At 37.9% G+C, this 23,877-nt stretch overlaps 1 protein-coding gene and 1 long non-coding RNA gene across 2 annotated transcripts in view; both read left to right on the top strand.

The window, feature by feature from the left end:
• The window catches only part of LOC134679822 (uncharacterized), a 268,010-nt gene that overhangs the window by 59,529 nt on the left and 184,604 nt on the right, over positions 1-23,877 (top strand). The window lies entirely within an intron of this gene.
• LOC134679804 (uncharacterized) overlaps positions 1-23,877 on the top strand; it is a 97,030-nt gene that overhangs the window by 21,006 nt on the left and 52,147 nt on the right. Inside the window, exons 2-4 of the mRNA XM_063538698.1 lie at positions 6,154-6,252; positions 6,673-6,773; positions 7,413-7,556. Coding sequence (XP_063394768.1) covers positions 6,154-6,252; positions 6,673-6,773; positions 7,413-7,556 — 344 coding nt within the window. The remainder of the gene's footprint in view (positions 1-6,153; positions 6,253-6,672; positions 6,774-7,412; positions 7,557-23,877) is intronic.

Genomic DNA, 23,877 nt, shown 5'->3' with positions numbered 1-23,877 from the left:
TTATATGCACCCATATATTTACACTTGCCTGTCCCTACATGTTTTTAGAGTTGTCCAATGAAGCTTCCTAAATCATGGCCACATATTTCCATGGAATGATACCCTCATAGCCGAATGCACCAGACTGCCATACATTTTTACAAGCTTTTATTTAGTTTCACCTGACCGTTGTCTGTCTGTCTTGTAATCAAATCTTGCAAGTTAAATTTGATCCACTTCCCGGTTTCCGATTGAGCTGAAATTTTGCATACATATGTAAGTCGGGTGACAATGCAATATTATGGTGTCATCGAGCTGATCTGATGATGGAGACCGGATGTGGCCGTAGGAACTCTGTGATAATTAGTGATAAAACAACGAAACCTAATTGTGTTTAGGATTCTTAGAATTGTCTCGATGAGTATTAGTTGTCGGTGGAAAAAAAAGTACAGTTGGCGATAAAAGCTTGTACCAAAAATGAAATTTTTGCCAAAAAACTTATTCGTGGATGAGACACGAGTCAATGTCTTCCATGGGAAGTGTGTCAGTTCAAGGTCGCGTCCTTGAATCGTTACGTAGGCCATTGATGATATTGTCAATCACAGGTACAGAATAAATAATAGTACCTACTAGGTATGAGTATTATGCTCCTTATCCGGAAAGTTCTTAATCTCTGTTCCCAGTGGGGACTAATGGGAATAAATATACCAAATTTAGAAGGTGATCTGATTCGTTAACTTTACTGATTGACTGAGCTGACCCTACGACGTGTCTTGAAATCTTTTTCACATACCTACTGGAACAGACGTTGCTACAGAGTATAGAGCTTAGGATTAACTATATGATCCCAAAAAGGGAACCTGTCCTTTAGTTAAAAACATTTTAGATTATGAAATTTTTGTTTAAAATTACAAAGGGTTTAGGAAATATTCTAAGGTAGGTACACATTTGATTTTCTACTGTCCGGTCTGACAAACATGTATTTTGTAGAGCTATGATTACATACATTGTATGTAAATGAAATGCTTCCTCGTATCAATAAGAATATTAATCCCTCGACCTTCACCCTGGTCGTCTATTACATAAGTGGAGAACTCATTAGTATAATAAACAACATATGTATAAACTATGTATACTTATTTGTAGAATGCCTCGAAGCTTATAATTTATAAATGAGAAGTGGAAAAATTTTCTAGCCTATCTCTCCGCCAACGCCAACTGAGCTACCGAGACTTCACTCGGTAACAGCGAATATTTCTACTCGTATGCACTTTTTATTTATTTTTAAGATATGTTATCGTTTACAGACGGTTTTACTTTATAACAATCTTCTTTATTTGGTCATAAACGAGTATTTGATATGCATATTAATAAGTTCTTCTCGTGTTTCTTTCCCTTTTATCATCGAACTGCAGTGAAATGAGATATTTACCGGTAAGTGAAATTTTGGAAACGTGGGTTTATATTCCCGACAGCCACAGGCTGGAGATTTTTGGTAGAGAGTCACTGTTGTTTTTCGAATGGCAGACTTATCAAAGAGGAAACAACGGTTTCCTGGCCGCTCGGATATTTCTCGTTACCTTCATGAATTTCATGATAGCAAAAATTAAAAGGATTTTGCGTGTAAAAATGTTTTCCGCCGCAACCTGTTTATTATTATTTTTTTATAAAAGAGCGTCTAGGAAATTGAGTTTTGATTTCACACAATTATTTTGCCCAAGCCATTGAACATGTCCACATTTTGACTTTCAAGTATTTATTAGTTATTATCAGGGCATTACTAGTGACTATGTGAGCTACAGACATTAAAAAAAACTTCATGAGAATCGGTTGAGAAATTGCTGGCTCTACTTATATGATACCGTCAGAAGGGCTGAGATGGCCGGCTTTTATAATTTGTCATCGACTGTCACGTTCTAACAAGTATGTAAGTGCGAAAGTGACGCATGACATGACAGGTGATAAAAACGCGACCATTAGGGCTAAGATGGTCGGTTCCTTATCCTGTCATCATGCCTGTCACGTTCAAACAAGTATGTAAGTACAGTCGCCATCAGATATATCGGAGCGGCCAAGGTGTTCACAATATCTGAACATGCACTCTAACGCCTTGACAATAGAGGAGTGTTCAGATATTTGTGAGCACCTTGACCGCTCCGATATATCTGATGGCGACTGTACAAAAGTGACCCGTGACATGACAAGTGATAAAAATGCGAGTATGATACCGCTGCATGCCAACCGGTCAGACATAATGGCTCCTCTACACGATGGGCCAGCGCCGGCCACTCCAAGGGAAGCATTTACGCGTTAGAGGGAGCAAGTGATATTGCTATCTCATTCTACTGCATGGCTGCGTCCCTTGGAGTGGCCGGCGCTGGCCCATCGTGTAGAGGAGCCATAAGAAATTTTTGTGCCTAAGCTGAACGGGGCCCTTTGCTTCGCTCGGTCAATAAGAGTAACGTTGAAATGCACACCATACAATGCAAGCAGATATTGCTCGAGATTTTGGAATTCCGCCTGGTTCACCTTGCCAACGGTTTCATAATACCGGTACAGTCTACTTTACACGCACGCGAGCGAATCGATTTTGCAATTGTTTTAATTCATAATTTAATGGCATAATGACGCTTGTATTTTCACGCTTCGTCTTTACAAGCTTTTATTTAGTTTCACCTGACCGTTGTCTGTCTGTAATCAAATCTTGCAAGTTAAATTTGATCCACTTCCCGGTTTCCGATTGAGCTGAAATTTTGCATACTTACATACGTAAGTCGGGTGACAATGCAATATTATGGTGTCATGGAGCTGATCTGATGATGGAGACCGGAGGTGGCCATAGGAACTCTGTGATAAAACAACGAAACCTAATTGTGTTTGGGGTTTTTGGAATTGTCTCGATGAGTATTAGTTGCCTGTGGAAAGAAAGGTACAGTCAGCGATAAAAGCTTGTACCAAAAATGAAATTTTTGCCAAAAACTTTTTTCTCAAATACCTACGTTATGTATGAGAATATTTTAAACTAGTAGATTTTGGAAGTAAAACAACATAATACATAAAATAATGCAAGTCTCATGTCTCATAAAATCGATCTAACTAGCTAAAGTCAGACCAAGAAAAGTCTGCAACGGATTTGATAGCCCACGCCAAAGAGTAAGGTAATGGCCCACGCATTGCAAGTGTTATTTTAAACGTCACAAACTTCTATGAAATTATGACGTATAAAATAACACTTGCACTGCAATAGCCCACGCAGATCCGCTGCAGACTTTTCTTGGTCCGACTTTAGCTCTTATCTTTGGGAAACCACGCATTTTTGAGTTTTCATATATTTTCCGAGCAAAGCTCGGTCTACCAGATATTGTAAATTATGGCTTCATACTTTTCTGTAACAGACGATTTAACTCAGTTTTAAGCTAATTATTTAATTACAAACCAAGTGTCACCAACTCCAATAAGTCAATTAGTCTCACACCATTCAACAGTATTCAAGTTTTCGTAACATTTCAATAGAACAATCACTCCCATTTACATTAATTGATCGCTTGTCATTTCCATTTGCACTTGAACAAAAGGACAATAGTCTATGTTCAGCCGGCGTATTATGGATGGACTTATCCATGTGATAAAATAACTGTCACTTTTTAACACCGTGGGATAGAAAGTGACGGACAACGTTTTGTCACGCTGTCACGTAGACAAGAACGACCATCATATCCGTACAGCCGGCGTATTATGGATCATTGGCTTTATCCATCTTTATCCACGTGATAAAATAACTGTCACTGATGTTTAACACCGTGGGATAGAAAGCAATTTATGTATGGCATTTTATACTTAAGATGGTAATAGAAAATATAGTGGCATTCTCGGGGCGCGAGCTCGACTTGTCCATAGGCTGTTATGTTATGGCTTATAAACAGTACAGGTACAATTAATTGACTTAATTCAAATCCAGAACCTCATATGTATATTTTACGTAGAAACATTTAACATACTCGTATCGGACCTACTCTACGCAATAACCTCACCTTGCTACTTGCGCCATCGCTATCGGCTATGGCAAAAACTGCCTTTCCTATTCTTTCACACCAACTTAAATCAGCCGAGGCACTTGGCGATACTACTAATGTAACGTAGGAAAGTTTCAGAAATTGTGAATTTTGCTCATTGAACAATTTCTCAATTTCAATCAAAAATCTCATATTTTTCCTTGTTTACTATGAAAATTATCCTGATATGTATTGATTGATTGAACCTCTACGTTTTTTTTTAATTTTCAGCAGCTTGTACATCTGTATTTATAACATCGCCAGGCTTTTTGTGTTGCTATAAGTGACTTTTTCTCTTTTCTCCACCTTCTAAAACCATAAAAATGTGCGTCGCTCATTTTTCTATGGGAACAATTTTTTTTTCTGCTGCGGTACCGTAGGTACAAAATGTAACTTTTATCTGATGAAAATGTACATTTTAATGTGGTAATTCAATACTTATGGTTAGGGGTTATAATGCCCCTGTAAATAAAAAAGTAAAAAATCAACATGTTTATATAATATTTTAAACTTTCGCGTTTTGAATACATATTAACTCACATTATAGACGGGTCTAACGCGAATTATATTCAATAACCTTTATTTACCGACGTTTCGACACAGGTTTCACTGGTCGTGGTCGCGGCTGACTGATTGTCCCAGCAAAATGTCAAAACAGAGATTTGTGCATCTACCCGACGAAAAGTGTATGGAAAAGTTTTTCGTCGGGTAGATGCACATGTGAGTTAATATCAACATGTTTTATGATAAATCGATTTTCCTTCGCTAGAGAGTCTAGGGACACGAAATCAGTGTTTTAAAAGTTGATTTACCCATGTAAGTAGGCGACAAATGAACGGCGTTTTATTCTAAAAGTGACTCTGCTGATGTAATCTGCGCTAATTGCACGGATCAGTTGCAGCGTGTTGCAAAGTTGCAAAATGCACTCACTCGTAGACTGGTGGGCGTACTGCGTTCTAGATGTCATCTCTGTTTTTTTAAATATTTTGCAATTTTCATAAGAGATCGAAGATAATTAAGATTTAAGACATGGTGTCGGTAATGTGTTTGTAACACCCTTGTCGCAGGCAACTCTAGGCTACGGTGTCCTCTTACCACCAGGCGGAGGCGGGCCGTATGCTTGTTTGCCATCAGCGTGATGTTTAAAAAAACGCACTCAAATTGAGATATACTTTATAAATCTAACTTGAAAACTCATTTTTTCTCAATTTTATGTATGACTGTTAAATACTTATTTACACGTTAGGTGCCTTTAGGCTGTCCGAGTATGTATGTCTATAAGCGGGCTGTATCTCAAGAACCGTAATAGGCAGACAGCCGCCATTTTGTCAAAGCGTGTCTTGTTTAAATCTGCCGCAAATGAAATACTTAAGTCTAAGCTGGTTATGCGACATTGCACAAATCTGCAACATCTCGGCGTTGCACAATGCACTCGCTCGGCCGCTATCAACATTTAGACAGACGACATTTTTAACCGACTACGAAGACATCCAAATGTTATTATGAAACATCCATAAATGAAAATATTGTAATATTTTTGAACAATTTATAAATTGTTTATATTTATGCATTTGTAAACATTTGCATGGATATAAGCTAACTATACCAATGGTGATATATAGTCTGTCAACCCATTTCCGTCAGTTGGAAAAGGCGCAATTTAAAAAAATGTAGGCGTGAAGTGTAATCGTCCCATAGAAAATTTGAATTTGGAGCCTTTTTCTACTGACAAAGTTGTTTGACCGGCTATAATAGTGTAGTTGTTAATAGGCACTGTTTCAGCATATATTTCGCAGTAAAGTTACAGCCGACATTAGCCTCGTACTCCGAAAGCCCATTGGGAATGTAATATGGTAATATAATCGCCACGCACTGCGTCAGGGCTAATTCTAGCCTGAAATGTCTGTATCAAAAATGTCTCCTGTAAATAGACTCTTGAATTATCAAATTATCTAAATTTCATCACATGCAACGCGGTTGCATACTCTAGGAGCAAAATAACAGAAATACAACAAGGAGTATGCACTTGTGTATGCAAAAATGTAGCATTTAGACACCACACTCTGTTACACCATACTGGTATTTGTTGTACTGTTTCTCATAAACATTCACATTTTTTCAGAAACGAGAGACGCAGTATACCTCCAAGCCAAGACATCTGCCCCCGATGTGGCGGAGACTCCAGAGGCGGCCCCGTGCCTTGCATTTGTCCCCATCATAGGTTAGAGAAAAATTCCTTATTTCAAAAAACTTAAAACGGAATCCACTCCGTCTGTCTGTCACAGCCTATTTTACTCCGAAACTAAGTAGAAGTTTAGTACTCACACATATGAAGCAATTAAGTTTAAATTTGGTACACATACTTACTCGTATGATAGTTTGTGACCCAAAGACGGACATAAAACGTAAATAAATTAATTTGCAACATAAGGGCCACTTTTGAAGTAAAACACAAATAAAAAAAAAAGTTTTGCAAACTCGTCGTCGTATTAATTTGGTATTTAAGCAAAAACATCTTAAAATAAGATTTTTTTATTATCTAAATATATTATTAAAAAAAAGAAAACTTGGCCAATTTTTTTTACGAGAACTAGACTTAAACTAATTCAGATCGTGATGAGTATTTATTTACCAATTTCAGGGCTGTGAAGTTCGAGTCAGGTGCGTGGTTCCTCCGGCAAGTGCAGCGCGCCATCAGCCTCATGCCGTGGTCTGTCAGCACCGACAGGCTGGAGCAGATCGGTGAGTTCGAGTCAGGTGTGAAGTTAGAGTCAGGTGCGTGGTCCCTCCGGCAAGTGCAGCGCGCCATCAGCCTCATGCCGTGGTCCGTCAGCACCGACAGGCTGGAGCAGATCGGTGAGTTCGAGTCGGGTGTGAAGTTCGAGTCAGGTGCGTGGTTCCTCCGGCAAGTGCAGCGCGCCATCAGCCTCATGCCTTGGTCCATCAATACTGACAGGCTGGAGCAGACGCAAGGTTAAATGTGGTAGAGAAATATTAGGGCAAGGATCACTTGTAGGAATCCTCTGTATCTCTTGCCCAACAATATAAACTATATTTTTCTTATCTAAGTTGTTGATTGTGCAAATACGTAAAGACAATCCTTGAAGAATTTTGAACCTGAGGTTTGCAAACCTTGATGGGCCAAGTTTTGGATATTCGAGCGTTGATTTGAGCTCAAATAAGAGTTTAGAACCTTAACGACTCCAGCTCTTTCAAGCTCAAGCTTTAAAAACTCAGATCTTGAAAGCGCAAGCTACTCAATCATCAAGCTTAAGGTAAAATGAGTGAACAGCTGCGAATATGTAGATAATGATAACTCTTTCCCCCTTCTCAATCTTCGGCATTCTCCTTGAATCTCATTATTGATCCTCACATTTTCAGATGAAGAATGCGAAGGCCCCGAAAGCCTCGCGGAAGGGCGGGAGCTGCGCAGCGTCCGAGAGTTCCTGGAGACTCTCTCAGCACGTTTGGCAGGGGGTCCGTTGGAGACCGCTAGTGTGACGCCGCTCTACGACCATCCAGCATGTAAGTAGCTTTACTGTTTTCAGAGAAGAAATGCTAAGACTTTCGTGGGGCTACAAAAACACGTGCTTCGAAATGTTACGGCTCGGCCACAATATTGCGCGACTGGCGGCGACAGCGGCGGCAACAATAGGTTGGAGCGAGACAAAGCGATCGTGGATCGTGGATCGATCCCCTATGGTTGCCGCGGCCGGCGCCTCCGCCGGTCGCGCAAAGTCGGGACCGGGCCTTTAAGGGAGTTGTTAGGGATGGTCTTAGTGCGTCTTTGATGGGGCCTGTTGGACGCCGCTTGTGTGACGCCACTCGACGACCATCCGGCGTGTAAGTTTTCATATAGGTTTGCTGTTCTCAGAGATATCTAAAAGTTTGCAATATAACATTTAAATCTTTCGCGTTTTGACATCGACTTTTCGTCGGGTAGTTAACTTAGTGTATACTTACACCATTATACAAATGTCTGTTGTAAGTTACAACTTGTAACATTTTGCTGTACTTAAGTGAATTTTAAACTAGTTCAGTAAAATAAATATATGCCTATCAAAACAGAGATTAAACAAATGATAATAAGTCCAAACCCAAATTAACCGGAGGCATTATTGAGGCATGCATATCTACAAAATATAGAATCGCAGCTTTACGAATTCATTATCCACTACTTGATGTTGATGTTGATCTTACTTACTTAATTTTTGATATATAATTCAGAATATCTGACACAATCTTGTGCAACTATTGACCATCAAAGGTATACTTTACTAAGAACTTTACCAAGATAGATTTCATCATCAATACTTATAGTTAATGACTCAAGTCTCGAGCTAAAAGTAATCATTCAAGCAACAAAAATGTTGGAAAAATGACGGAATACATTTATCACAGAGAAAAGTTTCTATAATAATATCTCCTGGATTATATTCGCGTTCTCGTGCCCTAATTTCTTGGATCAAAACAGATAAAATAAATGTTTAATAATAGAGTTTTTATAGCAACATCTAAATACTTACAAAAGTATTTAAAAAATACTACCAATGCGTCTGGGTAAGTCTTTCTTATACTTAACTATTTCAAATCGATAGCGTTGATAGTTCCTGAGATATTTAGCGATGAAACAGGCAGTCAGACAGGCAGAGTCGCACCATATGGGTTCTTTGTTACCTCTTTCTGGTGCGGAAATTTAAAAACTATCAATAGGTGTCATACAAAAGTTTAATACTAGTTGTTACGAGATTTCTTACAATTTTTGAACAAAACATAATGGTGCCTAAGTTTTTTTTCGACTCTTTCAAATCATGTATTTGTTTAAGTTTACCTACGTTCTCGCTATACAGTCGCCGTCAGATATATCGGAGCGGCCAAGGCTCTCACAAATATCTGAACACGCATCTATTGTCAAGGCGTTAGAGGGCGTGTTCAGATATTTTTGAGCACCTTGGCCGCTCCGATACATCTGATGGCGACTGTACGACCACAAACTACATTTTACCTACTAGATAATTAGTCGTAGCGCATAATACAGTTCCTGCATTATGCGCTGTAAATAATCAGCTTTCATCCCATAAAATAATAATCTTCACCTCATCATATAAATCTAATTATATAATCTAGCTCTCATATAATCCTGGACTAAGTTAATTCTAAGACTTCAAAGAGTAACAAGCGTATTCTGATTTTAATAACAGGTTATGAATAAGATCTAATACATTAACTAATCCACTGATCTAATTCATAACGTTTCCAACCAAAGTGTGGAAGTGTCAGCATATGACTTCAGTTAGGGCAGAGTTACACATTGTCACACCAATACTCGTATAAGTAGCACTGTGTAAGGAAATACCACAAGCTCACCAGCCACCACATATTTTGTGTAGATGTGAGCATGTTCGAGCGCCATCATCAGGAGCTCCGCTCCACGCTGGCTGCACTCGCCACCGCGCTACGGGACGCGCTTACAAGTAAGACGGCATGCATGCATGCTGTTTGTAGAACGCACTGTAACCTTACATGAGTTTGATAGCATGTTTTCAGTAGAATTCGCATGAGGTGTTTTAACATTTCAAATGGTCAGTACGGGTAAGTGTGGCTGCTGGGTAACGCTACGTCTTACGTAGGCGAACAACGCGCGAACGCGGCGCGGCGCGGCGCGGCGAAATCAATCCTTTGATGCCCATAGAAGTGTCCTACGTAAGCGATCTCGTTGCGAACGCGGTGCGGCGCGATTTGCACGCGAATGTCAGGCGGCGCGGCGCGGCGCGGCGCGGCGGCGGCCGCTTTCGCCGCGCCGCGCCGCGCCGCGTTCGCGCGTTGTTCGCCTACGTAAGACGTAGCGTAAGTGTAACTGGCCTAACGTATACCATCGTAATGTCACGTAAGTGTAACTTGTAATGGGGTGTAACGGGGCCTTTACACAATGATTAGTGTTTATGGGAGTTTATGTATTTATATTTGCCAGAATGTTTTGAATGGTACCGTAAAACGGGGTGAGTAGGTTTCGCGGGGAGAGGTGGGTTATGAATGGGGAGAGAAGGTTTGAGAGGGGGGTGAGAAGGGATTGTAAGGCTACTGCTACAATAATAATGTATTCCAATTTAAAATATCCAACAATATTCCAAAATCACCTTATTATGAAAACCCCTCTCACCGCAAATACGAGGCTCTACGGGGTGAGGTGGGTTTTCGAACTAGGTACCTAAAATACAAACGTCCGGAACATTTATTATATACATACACCATTCAAAATAAAATGTTATCGAGGTTTGAATTTCAGTTTTGACCCTACTCACCCCATTTTACGGTAACTTGTTGGACACAAATATACCTACTGGCTGCGTTTGTTGTGCACTAAGACACCGATTAGAGAAACACAAATAATTACCTAATAATTATTAGACAAGCACGTTACACATTATTATTTAGCACCCTTTAAATTTTTACAGGTCGTTTATTTCACGAATCTCTACCTACAACAATATTAATTATTGTTGTTAGTGTATTATTTCTAAGTTGGTACTTTTACCAGACTTTGGCTAAATTGCTGTCAATGTTAACAATATGTATTAACAAGTAATTTGTAAACAATATTATGAACATTAAAAACATTGTTTATTTACAATAATATCAACATGTTTATTGATGCATTATGAAACGTTTTACGTTATTTGACGTTAAATGCGACAATAATAGATATACTTAATTACCTAATCTTACATGTTAATTCATATTTACCCATAAATAGTAAACTACGATGCATAAGAAGTTAATAACAAGCGAAACTTATTGCGTGATAACATTATCATGACCTTTGTAATTATTGAAGCATTATAATTGATAAAATGTAATTTATTCAGATAATAATTACAGACCGTAAACTTCAGTATTTAACGATATCAAAGATATATGTAACTCCGTATAACATAAATAAAGTTTAAGAAAAAAACGTGCCTCGGTAATCAAGAAAAAGTCATTTTCGAATAGATGGCGCCATGACCTTTGGCCTATTCTCGGCTAGATGGCGTTGACAACACCGTTTGATATTTAATAATTTTAACACTTATCAGTGAAAGAACATGGGTCGGTATAAAACAATAAAAATTCAAAATCATTTATCCGTATAAGTACATATTTTGATTAATCTATACATTTTCAATTTTATTTTAAGTTTTAATTGTGCGTCGATAGATGGCAGTTAATGTACCGTGGCTACAAAATTTACTATGGCAATAGCCCTCTATACTATCTATTCTCTTTGACGATATATATATAATGCTATTAATAGTATTAATGCTAATAAAGCACATTTCTGAAGCGCCTGACATTTAATACACAGTAGTAGTTCGACGTAAACTTTGCTATGATACTTGCAGTAGGAACTGCGGTAAGTTTCGACGTGCGCGTTCGAAGTGAGTTCGAACCAATATTTGATGTGGGCTTCGCAGTTTGAAAGCTGATTTGAATATAGGGTGACTGCTATAGTAATTGGCCACTCCTGACAAATCAGAAAGAAACAATCCAATTGATCAGTGTGGCCAATTACTATAAAACTGCCATTCTAGTTTAAATATAGCAGGACTTATTATGTTACATTATCTAGACGTGTAAAACAGTATTGTTATATTACTATGGATATGCAAGGTACCTACAGTCTAAACCATGAAATTTGGAACATATATTTTTCAAATGTCATAGAGTCTCATTAATTTATATAGTTCGTTTTTTTAGGTAAACAATCTTGATGTGTCTTTTAATTGAAAAACACGTTTTAAAAATAAGACATGGCAAATATGTAACAATTATGAATCTAATACAATCATTTACATTCTTCTGCTTTCATAAGTAATGAACTAACTCTATATGTATATGTATATGGACCATATGTTCGAAATAAAAATATTTCATTTCATTTCATTAATAATTACTGATTTTTAAAATGCGTTTTTTAATTAAAATACATGTCAAGATCGCTTACCTTCTTTCTAATGCTAAAAAAACGAACTATAGAAGATTTTTGGAAATTCAGTCCCTAAGGGGGTGAAATGGGGTTGAAAGTTATTCACGACCTCATCTTTAACAAAGTTTTACGGGCAGAGGCAAATAATAATACTACGTCAGGCAGTTGAGGTCAGTGACCACAGACGTAGTTAAGTAAGTAATTAACGCAAAAAATCGGTTTCTTTCGCTTCAGTGCAAGGGGCTTTGGACCATAGCTTTATTCAATGCAATACCATGGACATACTCGTATATCATACCTATCATAATGCTTGACTCTTATACAGGTTGGAACTTTAGACTCAGAATATATCTAATAATTATTATAGATGGTCAAGCAAATCTTGTCAGTAGAAAAAGGCGCGAAATTCAGATTTTCTATGAGAATATCCCTTCGCGCCTACATTTTTTAAAGCCGTTTTTTTTCTACTGACGGAAATAGCTTGACAGACTGTATCTCTAAAATTTCATAGACAACATGATATACATAATAGCTACTAATATTATTCGTCGGAATGTATGTATGTAGGTATGTAACAGGTGATTTGTCGCGTTTTCGAATTTGGCCCTGTTGTAAAAACGTGAAGTATGAGAGGTAGGTAAATATGTTATTACCTCTCAATGACCTCTCAGACTAATTGTCATGTAACAAAATCAACCTGTACATATTTTTTTTAATACTTAATGTTTAACTCATTTATTTACATAAAATATAATGTATATACAGTGGTACAACTAAACGAAATTAATAACTAGCTTAAATCTAAAATAGGCCCCTGAGGCATTGTACCAAGGCAGGATGCTGGCGGCATTTCCCCGCTGTATCGCAATACTGATACGTTGTGCGAGGTAGCCACCAGCTGTAGTGTATAACCACATTTCCATACATCCCCCTATCACAGTTCCCTAGCTTCCGGCATTGACCTAAAGTGAACCCAACTATAACAAACCTTTTCCATTACACCTTAATCTCTAAACAATAACGTTCAAATTCGCATAACAACTTTATAAGCAAATGCATATTAACTCCAGTTGAAATTGAGCTTTATTTCAAATGTATTAAGGTTAAAAAGTTGAATAACGTTTCGTTCGGCTGCGCGCGAGTCGCTACGGTCCATTCGTTGGAAATTAATGCTCAATCCATAATTCAGATTTTGTATGGACACTTATATTTATGATTTAACAATACAGGAGACCTGTTCCAACTTCAAAAATCTTAAGAGGATGGTGGAGGAGCGCTTTTCCATACAAACGTAGTTCCTATTTTCCTCTCTGGATATTGACATTGTCGAAAGTATTTTTATATAATGTATATTAACCATAGTTTATGCCTCTTCGTTAGACTTCTTTTAGATTTTTGAAGTGAAAACTTCTTTAGCGGCGCTACGCACTTTTTGTGATGGGGAAAAAATTTTAAACTCGCGACAGGTAAGATTCCTAAGACGCGGTGTCACGTGTGACGGACACGTAACGAACGTTACGTGATTTAAATGCCATCTAGTGAGTTTCCCTCTAACTGGTACTAATATAACTCGAGTACTAACAGTGATGTGCTTAGGGGTTTCAAGTAAGTAATGCGACGAAATAACGCTAGATGGCATTAACCTCAATTATACATAGTGCTGCAGACATTTTGCACTAGATGGCGCTGTTATTAATATTTTGACGTAAGACTTAAGCCGCAACTAACTGTACAATGTAACTGTTACAATGTTTGAATGAGTTTTCACTTCTGCCGGCACTCCCGGAGTGCAACCCGTTGTTTTTTTATTATTGTAAAATTTTGCAACAAGTTCCATACATTTTTTAAAAGCAACTAAAACTAGTACCTACCAGACATAGATTTACGTTACGTAAATGTTCATGGAAAGTTTCATGTAACTTCGATTGTATGGGAGCGGGTTTTCAACTCGAAATGTTAAAGCACACTAAGCACAGTGTAAGTCATAGTACTACCGTACAGAAAGGACACTTCCTACAAAGCCGATGTTTGACAGCGATTCAGGGTCGAATCATGATATCCCTTTCGACTATTTAGGGTTGTCAAAATTCAAGGACATAATTATTCTTATCTGTGGTCGTGCACGCAAAGGGACGTCAAGTTGTGTCAACCCTAATAATTGCTCGGAGCAATGATGAGCCGAGCGGAGCCAAGTTTACCCGAAGTCAGGAGTGTCTCCCCACAGGTTATAGATAGATTAAGCTTCACTGTATTGCTACCGCTAGTCATATCAAGTTGGTATCAATGAATAACAAATTAAATTAAGATATTTAAATCTCGAATAGGCCTAATAGTTGTGTAACCATAGGTTTCCCACGTTGATTTTCTTCGGTGATGTAATATTATCTTTGGACCTAAAAAGGGTCATGTCACGTCATATCAAGTCATGTCACACGAGATCCATGTTACGTGAATAATTTGCCTTCCTACGTTTTTTGAGTTTCTGCAATGTAATTGTATTTTTAAGTGTTACGTAGAGTAATAGCAAAAATAATTTATTGTAATAGAGAAGTAAAGTCTAAGAAAAAAAATGTGCCTTAGACATCCAAAACAGATAGCGCTGCAAAATGTATGGATCTTTTCAGCGCCATCTCGTTTACCTGTCACATTCGGAACACGAAATTGTCTTACATTGTATGCTCTATCAATGCTCAATCAATGTATCTTTGGTAATAGGTAAATAATAATATGCGACGATCTTGTCAATCAATCAATCATTTATTTCGTCATCATAGGTGTATCTAAATACATTAATACAGGTGATAGGGTTATACTCGTACAGTACAAATCGAACCAGTCCCACAGAACCACGAAATCGGGAGTCCTGTAAATGAAAAGGAGAGGCTTGTGCCCAGCAGCATTGGGTACTCAGATAGGCTAGAAAAAAAACCTGGCAAGTGCGAGTCGGACTCGCGCACGAAGGGTTCCGTACCATAATGCAAAAAACGGCAAAAAGAAAACGGTCACCCATCCAAGTCCTGACCCCGCCCGACGTTGCTTAACTTCGAGCAAAAATCTCGTTTGTTGTATGGGAGCCCCACTTAAATCTTTATTTTATTCTGTTTTTAGTATTTGTTGTTATAGCGGCAACAGAAATACATCATCTGTGAAAATTTCAACTGTCTAGCTATCACGGTTCGTGAGATACAGCCTGGTGACAGACGGACGGACGGATGGACGGACGGACAGCGAAGTCTTAGTAATAGGGTCCCGTTTTACCCTTTGGGTACGGAACCTTAAAAAAGGTCTCAGTGAACAGGCTTGTGCGGAACTCTAAATAATTTGTGCGACTGCCTTGCACAGCTAAACTGTGGAATGAACTGTCGCCCGCGGTCCGGACCGATACTACCTTCAAACTTCCAATAAACCCTCCCGTCTAAAGGCCGGCAACGCACTTGCAACCCCTCTAGTGTTGCAGGTGTCCATGGGCAACGGTATTTATTTACCATTAGACGATTCGTTTAGGTATCATCTTAGAGAATATAACCAACGGAGTGGCCATTAACAGGCATTCCCCCCTGTCGAAAAAAGGCGGCCAATAGTCAACCACATGTCAAACACATGTATGGACTGACGTTTATCTGACATGGCTATGTTGACGTTACGTATACATTTGATGTGCCCCTCCCCCGCAAAAAACGGCAGACTATATTTTGTACCGAAAATTATAGACATGGCGTCTCCGTTGGTTATATCCTCTAAGGGTATCATAAAAAAAACTTGCCTTGGATATACTACCTACTTCAAGTCAAGAGTTGCTTAGGTAACTTCGTTCAAATCTAAACAATAGTACTGTAAAGCATTTAAACATTAATTACTAAAACCAGTGGAAACTTATAATCGCCTCGGGTCAAGACTAAAGCAATTGCTGATGATGATCATTATATTGCAATTACTTGCACTCTGGCCTCACCGAGACTTAGGGCTGATTTAGACGGCGCGCGAACTCGCATGCGATTTTAATTACATTACGGACTGTTGGTTACGTCCAATTCAACCAACCGATCAAACATCGTAACGTAATGAAACTCGCACGTCGTTGAAACGTCTAAATGAGCCCTTATCCCCATGGCGGACCGCGGTTTGGATCCGGACTGCCGATCTATTATATTTTTTGCTGTTTTAATAAACTCCAGTAGAAACGGACTGCGAAGGTCATTTTATTTAACCGGACCCCTGAATAAACTAATTGGTGACCCCTGCTTTAGTCCATACTTCACCGACGGCGAACTCAATTACGTTTAATGGCTGAAAAAACAGTCGGCAAAAATAAAGTTTCGCGCATATTGAGGTGCAATATTCGCGCGCGGGTGGATACGCGCGGAGCGGACTAACGATGCACTTGGGGACAAATAAAATGGACAATTTATGTACTTCTTGTATTACTGGGTGAGTGGGTGATATTATTACGCAAGAAAAAGGGCTTGTATAATACTTTACGTCATGTTAATAAAACGACAAATACAGGTTTATAAGTTATAGGGTTGAATAGTAAATGAGTTTTCTTTTCCGAGTGTTAGTTGCATGCGTTATATTTTCCCCCAATTTTTAATATTAATTTAACTACAAACCTAAGAACTGCATCCACCACCTCTATATAATTATGTAAGTACATTTAACATAAATTTGCGACAGTTAGACCTTACCTACGGAATTTTTAGTACAAAATATTTTCACAAAAATATTTCCTAACACGCCTACCAATGGTTATTGTTACTTAACATTCTTGCATTAAAGGACCGTGTATCATTTCCATTTCGTACAAAAAGAAAGTGATTACCTCTACGTTGCGTACATGACATGTACCTTCACACGCCTAGAGGCGTCAACTATGTTGTCTATGGCAAAAACGTGGGTAACCCTAGCATGTACGCGTTATATATCTACGAATATGTTGGATAAAATACGTATAGCAAGTCAAATTTATTCGTTACATGTCATACAACTTTGTCAATAGAAATTCTCTATGGGACGATAAAACTTCTGGCCTACATTTTTTTAATTTGCTGCTTATTTCTACTGACGGTAATGGCTTGACCGACTATAGTATGGTGTGCTATATTTAAATGGTTACTTGTCAATAGACTCTTTATTTCATTTGATTAGGTAGCTAATTTAGATTCCAAAGTGATTGTTTTTTTTTTTATATAAACAATACAATTGGCAGCAAAGAGTATAGCGTGTCGTTTAAAATGATTTGCATACTTAATGCACAATATTTTTGGAAGAAAAAAGTTGTGTTCAGATTAATTTGAACAGTTTCAAAGCTACTTATCTGCTAATGATTATAAACTACATAATTTCAAAGATAATAATCTCATTTAAATTATCTCCTTAGTAATCCTTTTTATTTATTTATATATATTTCGGAGATAACACAGAATATAATCCTGAACAAACATATCTAGATACAGATGTTTCCTTGGATATATCCCACTAAAAATACATTGTACTGATAGTACCTATATTCAGATGCAATTCTTTGCTAAATTTAAATCCGAGCTGAATTTTACAAGTAGTAAACTACGCAAAATGGATATAATATTCATCTCCTAACAGTATCTTTTACCAGTTACTTCTCTTTAGCTTATAGAATACCATGCTATGCATGCCAGCTTCTCATCTCCACAGAGATACGCAATAATCTAGTCAAAGTAAATGAACAAATGTAATGCAAACATATTGTAATGATGCTTAGGCCTCCGCCATTAGAAATTTATTGTTTTCACTTTCATCCAACTTGGGAACTCCCCTTTTCTGTCACATCATTATATAACGTGACCGTACTGTGAGGGCGGACCTAAGGTATGATAATACTATTACTTATTCTGTGCCTAAGGTCCCGATAGCTTACTGTTAAATAGTTAAACCTTTTGTTTAATTTTTTTAGGGTTCCGTACCCAAAGGGTAAAACGGGACCCTATTACTAAGACTTCGCTGTCCGTCCGTCCGTCCGTCTGTCACCAGGCTGTATATCACGAACCGTGATAGCTAGACAGTTGAAATTTTCACAGATGATGTATTTCTGTTGCCGCTATAACAACAAATACTAAAAACAGAATAAAATAAAGATTTAAGTGGGGCTCCGTTTTCTTTTTGCTTTATGGTACGGAACCCTTCGTGCGCGAGTCCGACTCGCACTTGCCCGGTTTTTTTTCATTTCCCTTAAATTTTTAATGTAGGTAGGTAGATGTATTTAATTATAATAAAATATGTGGATAGTAAAATTTGACATCTCTTTTTGTATTGATTCTAAGTATTTTTTTATGGCATATTTAAAAAAAAATTATGTCATCAAACCCCAGTTTTTTTTATGAGTAAGTATGGGCCTACCGTGAACCACGTTCGTCGTGTTGCCTTCCTGTACGGCTACCATCAGTTTGGCATTGACATAAACTCTATCGTGAACGTAATTTACTTTCTATGCGTCTCGCTCGTACTGACATATTAGTGCGAAAGGGATATATAGAAAGTAAATTACGTTCACGATAGCGTTTATGTCAATGCCAAACTGATGGTAGCTGTACTGTTACACTTACGTATGAATTTACAAGTGCTACAGAGAGGCAACACGTCGAACGTAGTGCGCGGTAGGCCCTCTGTTTTTGACATCTAATCTATGCTATATTACGCCAACGAGGTGATTTTATTTCAATAAATAAACACGACTTGTTGTTACATAATATTAACTACAGTAACGATGAAATAAGCCCGTGCAAATCTTAAGGCGTTTGCAAACTCGGTCATACTTGCACTAATGTGTCAAGTAGGTCAAATAGGTGTGAACCTTGCGCAAAGGGCTCCAGCATCTTAGTTTTGAATGCTGTCATGGCTGACAGTAGGTATAAGTAAATACGACCTGATTGTATTTTGTAATACAGTGACACAGTGTTAGCGTGTTTTTATTTTGGCTAAGTAGTAGAGTAGATTTGGATGGTAAGTTGTATATCTTCTTCAATTTAATCTTTTACATTTATGACGCCGCCAAAAAGCTTTAGCAAAATAATTTTAAACATAAATTAGTGCAATGAAATGGCCGCAAATCTAATATTTAGTGTTATATTCTCTACATTTGACACCACCGTTAACTATCAATAAAAAAATTAAAACGATTATAGTGTACCTAGTAAATGTCCACCAGTGTACAATAAGAGGTCATAAAATGCACTGTTGTCGCGCCGCGCGGATTATATTCTTACTATATGTTACGCTGTGTACTTATACTTATAGATGTGTATGTGTATGTGTGTGTATCGCACAGCAAACCGTGGCAATGTGTAAAAATATAATTATATATTCAGTAGGTATACAGAATGTTTATGAATCCTTAAGCCATATTTTAAGAATTGATCTTTTAGATACTTAGTACGAAAGAGTAACTTTTAATATGGGACCAACATAAAACCGTGACTGCTAAAAATGTATCTTTTATTATTTTAATGTTTCATACTCCATATTATACTCTCTCCATACTATATTAGGTACTCCAGTCCAGTTCACATCGTATATTACTAGCTTTTGTAATATATATGTGGTAATCATATGTTAATACATAAATCCATTGCAATTTTATTGTCCCTAAGTGCACTTTTAACTGACCATAAAACGCAGTACGTCTCTCGAATTATATTCGCCAAACCGCTGACCAATTTAGGACTTTATATCAAGGTTAATAAAGTTCAACAATGATATGTTATTGCTATCAGGCTCGATCAAAATTATGTGAACGATTATATTCATTATGCCTTTGGGATAAGGTATAAATATGTGTAGATGTTTACGACTGTGATTGGAGGTAAATTATCGTGGGAGCGAAGTGTAAAACGGCCTTTTGGATCAGGTTGTTATTAGCGATCGAGGATCAAACTAGCGTTTTTTTTTTCTATTTTATTGTTCTTAAAAAATCACTACGCCTTATAAACAAAGCCCCGCCGCGTCTGTCTGTATGTATGTATGTTCGCGGTAAACTCAAAAACGGTACGAGTGGAGGTCCAAGGGGGAGGCCTATGTTCAGCAGTGGACGTCTTATGGCTGAGATCATGATGATGAAACTCAAAAACTACTAAACGGATTTTCATGCGGTTTTCACCTATCAGAGTGGTTCTTGGGGAAGGTTTAGGTGTATAATTTGTTAAGGTTTTATGTAACCTGTGCGAAGCTGGGGCGGGTCGGTAGTAATTCATAAAAGTTTTCTCACGAAAGTTTACCTAAAGGATTTCACCCAGTTTTCCAAACAATTATCATTATAGTGTGCTACATATAGGCAACTATAAATATTTATAGCTTTAAAACACACTCACATAGCGCACGTCGTGGCCTGCGTGTGTGCAAATTTAAAATTTCATAGTGGGTAGTTTTAACCAACTGTTAGGGTCTCCCCATCTGGGAAAAAGCTTTAAGTCTACGCAATAAGAGCGAAAAATACGTCGATGCGAACCGAGCCAAACGACGACTTTTTCGCTGTTTCAGCGCAGACATTAGACATTAAAGCTTTTTCCTTTCAGATTTGGCCGATTCCGCGTCGCTATATCTGGGGAGACCCTTAACAATTGCCGCAGTGACATGAATGCACATAGCCAATAACCACGTCATACTCATAATCTTATTATTATAAAACCTATGAGATGAAGCTTACGCGTTATGGTGAAACCCCCATTGTCTCCCGACCTTATTATTTCACAATGGCATATATGTATGAGACACTTCATATTCACATCATTGAATACTTTCATCTGGTTCTTACCGTAGAAAACTGCTTTCCACAATATGAAAAACGTGATCGGTGATCGGAAATGGCAAGAAAATTCTGATAAGTAGGTACTATTCAACATAAATAATATCTAAACCGTGAAAACCCAAAACTACTGCATAAAACCAACCTAAGTAATATGTACCTATGTACATTGTATTAGCTATACATATAATAAAATATTTTATTTTATTATTATGTATTTTATTAATTTCGTTTAGTTGTACCACTGTATATATATTGTATGTAAATAAATGATTTTACTCATTTTATTTTTATTGTCTTAACTTTTTTATGTTCAATAAAGTGTTAACGTACCTAAATACATGCATGCATACATACTCGTACAAACATACAATATTGTTCGTGTTAATGTAAAAAAAATCAACTTTCAGTGAAATTAAAAACAATCATGTTACATGTTACAGGGTAAAAACTGGTATCGTCTTGGGTCGTCCCATTCGTTTTTCGTCAAGTTCTTAAATTAGTCCTATTCTGCTTTCGTCACTCATTCTACATTGAAAGCCACCGACGATTGTGACGAATGTAGCACGAGTGACGAAAGCAGAATAGGATTAATTTAAGAACTTGATGAAAAACGAATGGGACGACCCAAGACGATACCTAAAAACTTATAACGAAATATTACATAAAATTAACCAAACCAAAATCTAACAGTTATTATACAATACCCTCCCAGCAATTATCATTTACCCACACTAGCTGCCAAAGTAAACTATTACATGCATTAAGGTATTACATAAAGCGGACTAGTGTCATCAATTCATCATGTGTGGTGGCGGATTAAGACTTTGATGCTGGGACATGTGAAAGTAAATAAAAGTGTGTAGAAATCAACAACAAGACATATTTCATTGTATAGTTTATTTTTTATTTTTTGAGACACTTGTTACATAAAGGATGGTCCAGAAACGTCATCTTTTACTGTGGCATATTGTTGATAGAGTCTGGCGTGTCTCACTCCGCGATTTCGTCGCTTTGCTACAGGTAGCTAAAAGTACATCCGTTCGGCCCCAATTTTGGGGTTTGCCATAAGCGGTGCGTGGCGCTGTCGCCACCAAGCGGCCATATCTGTGCTGATCGTAACAGACGCGTCTTGTTAGAGAGTGAGTCTTCTGTACTTAGTACTATTATTTATTCTGTGATAGAGTCTGTTGGAAAAGAGAAGAGTCGTGGAATGTATGGGGCCCAATACATTCCGCGACTCTTCTCTTTCCGAACAGACTCTAATTTAAAAAAAGTTTACATTTGTCAACGTATTTTTGGTCGTGTATAAGATACGTTATTTTTGAGGATTTGTTGATAATGCAATAAATAACATAGGTATACTTATGTAGGTGGACCCGGGTATGTCCTTTTAAACTACGTCCAAGGCCACCGGTGGACGGGCAGCAGCGTCCCTCAAATTTGGTGTACTCGACTGCGATCGCCAACCCGCCTGCCAAGCATTCACCCCCATAACAAGGGGGAGGCCTGTGTTCAGCATTGGACGTCTTAAGGTGGCCACTGACGAGCCTTCCATCAATCCAAATAGCGTGGCTGCGCTCCAAAATCGGTCCGTGAATGTCAAAAACGTACAATGTTTTTAAACGGCATCCTAATCGTGGATTTCCATTTGGATTGAAATCCAGCACGCCACTCCATTTGGACGTATCGGCGTGGCGACCTTGGACTGACCGTCAATGCAAGAAACGTACACCAAACGTGCGCCACGCCATCTGGACGCACTCCAAACGCTCCGTGAATGTGCAAAACTACGTCCATTTTTTATTCAGTCTGCATGGCGCTGCCACCAAGTAACGACACAACGAATTCATCGTAAAAATGAGAGGCCGTGACTTTGTTTTGTCGGTAATAGAGGAGTATCGGAATAATCCAAGTTTATGGCAAGTCACAAACGACGACTACCACAACAAAGATAAAAGAAATGCGGCGCTAGAAAAATTGTTGTTGTTATTCAAGACTCAAGACCAAAATGCCAATATAGACACCGTTAAAAAGAAAATTGCTTCAATGAGAAACTGTTTTAAAAAAGAATGTAATAAGGTAGGTATCTTCTTTTCATATAGGTTAATAGAAAAGTGATAGAATTCGGCACCGAATTGCGGAATTCACGCAATACAGATGGCGCGAAATTTAAATTTATAATTTAATGATTATTTTTTATTATTTATGTAATGAATTCTGTGTACCTATTTTAGTACCATAGTACGTATGTTAGCTAGATTATAATCAGTGTTTCTAACCCGCCATTTTTCGAAATTGCCGTTTTTTTTCTACTGACAAGATTTGCTTGCTCAAGTATAGTTGAATTATGTTGTGTTTGTATTGTATGGTAAGGATAGGTTAGGCAGTGTTTGCACCGATAAAGCACACACAAGCAAGTGAAGCCAGAGCATCGATGGCATTGAAGTATGGACGTATGAAATGGATCGATCGTCAGTGTACTAAATAATTGGATGCCGTCCATTTGGATGTACCCATTGTAACGGCATCCATTTGGAAGACTCGTCAGTGGCCTGCTTTATGGCTGAGATGATGATATGATGACTTATGTAGGTATTTTAATTTGCATATATTTTTACTTGTAAGTATTTTAAACACACGTGTACATTTTCTAGAGATAAATAATATTAAGTTAAGTATCTTCCCCAAACAATGAATACAAACGAAATTGAAAGTGAGTCGAATTCGAGTACGTGTTCGTTTTTTGGCGTTAGTTGAAAGTATATACCTATTTTTATTTATTTGTTAGGAAATCTGAAACGATGGCATAAATGGATTCGTCTCATCTTCTTTAAGTTATTTGTTAATTTTACGGTAAATCAGCGGATACAACCACACTAAACTTTCGTTCAAAGCAGATCAAAATATTTGAAGTACAAAATATTCTAAAAGCTTCGTCAATACAGTATTCGCCTTTAATATATGTAGGTATAAATACAATGCGCCCTGTAGCCCGGGCGTAAGAATACGGCTACGGTATCCCCTGCCTGTCGTAAAAGGCGACTAAAAGGGGTTCTCGGGGTCGGAGACAGTCGCAGCTAGGGACTGCGGCTGAAAAAAGAGGG

This window comes from Cydia fagiglandana, chromosome 3 (assembly GCF_963556715.1).
Source record: "Cydia fagiglandana chromosome 3, ilCydFagi1.1, whole genome shotgun sequence".
Taxonomy (NCBI): domain Eukaryota; kingdom Metazoa; phylum Arthropoda; class Insecta; order Lepidoptera; family Tortricidae; genus Cydia; species Cydia fagiglandana.
The sequence above is the reverse complement of the archived record's forward strand: the minus strand, read 5'-3'. Positions and strand labels throughout refer to the sequence as shown.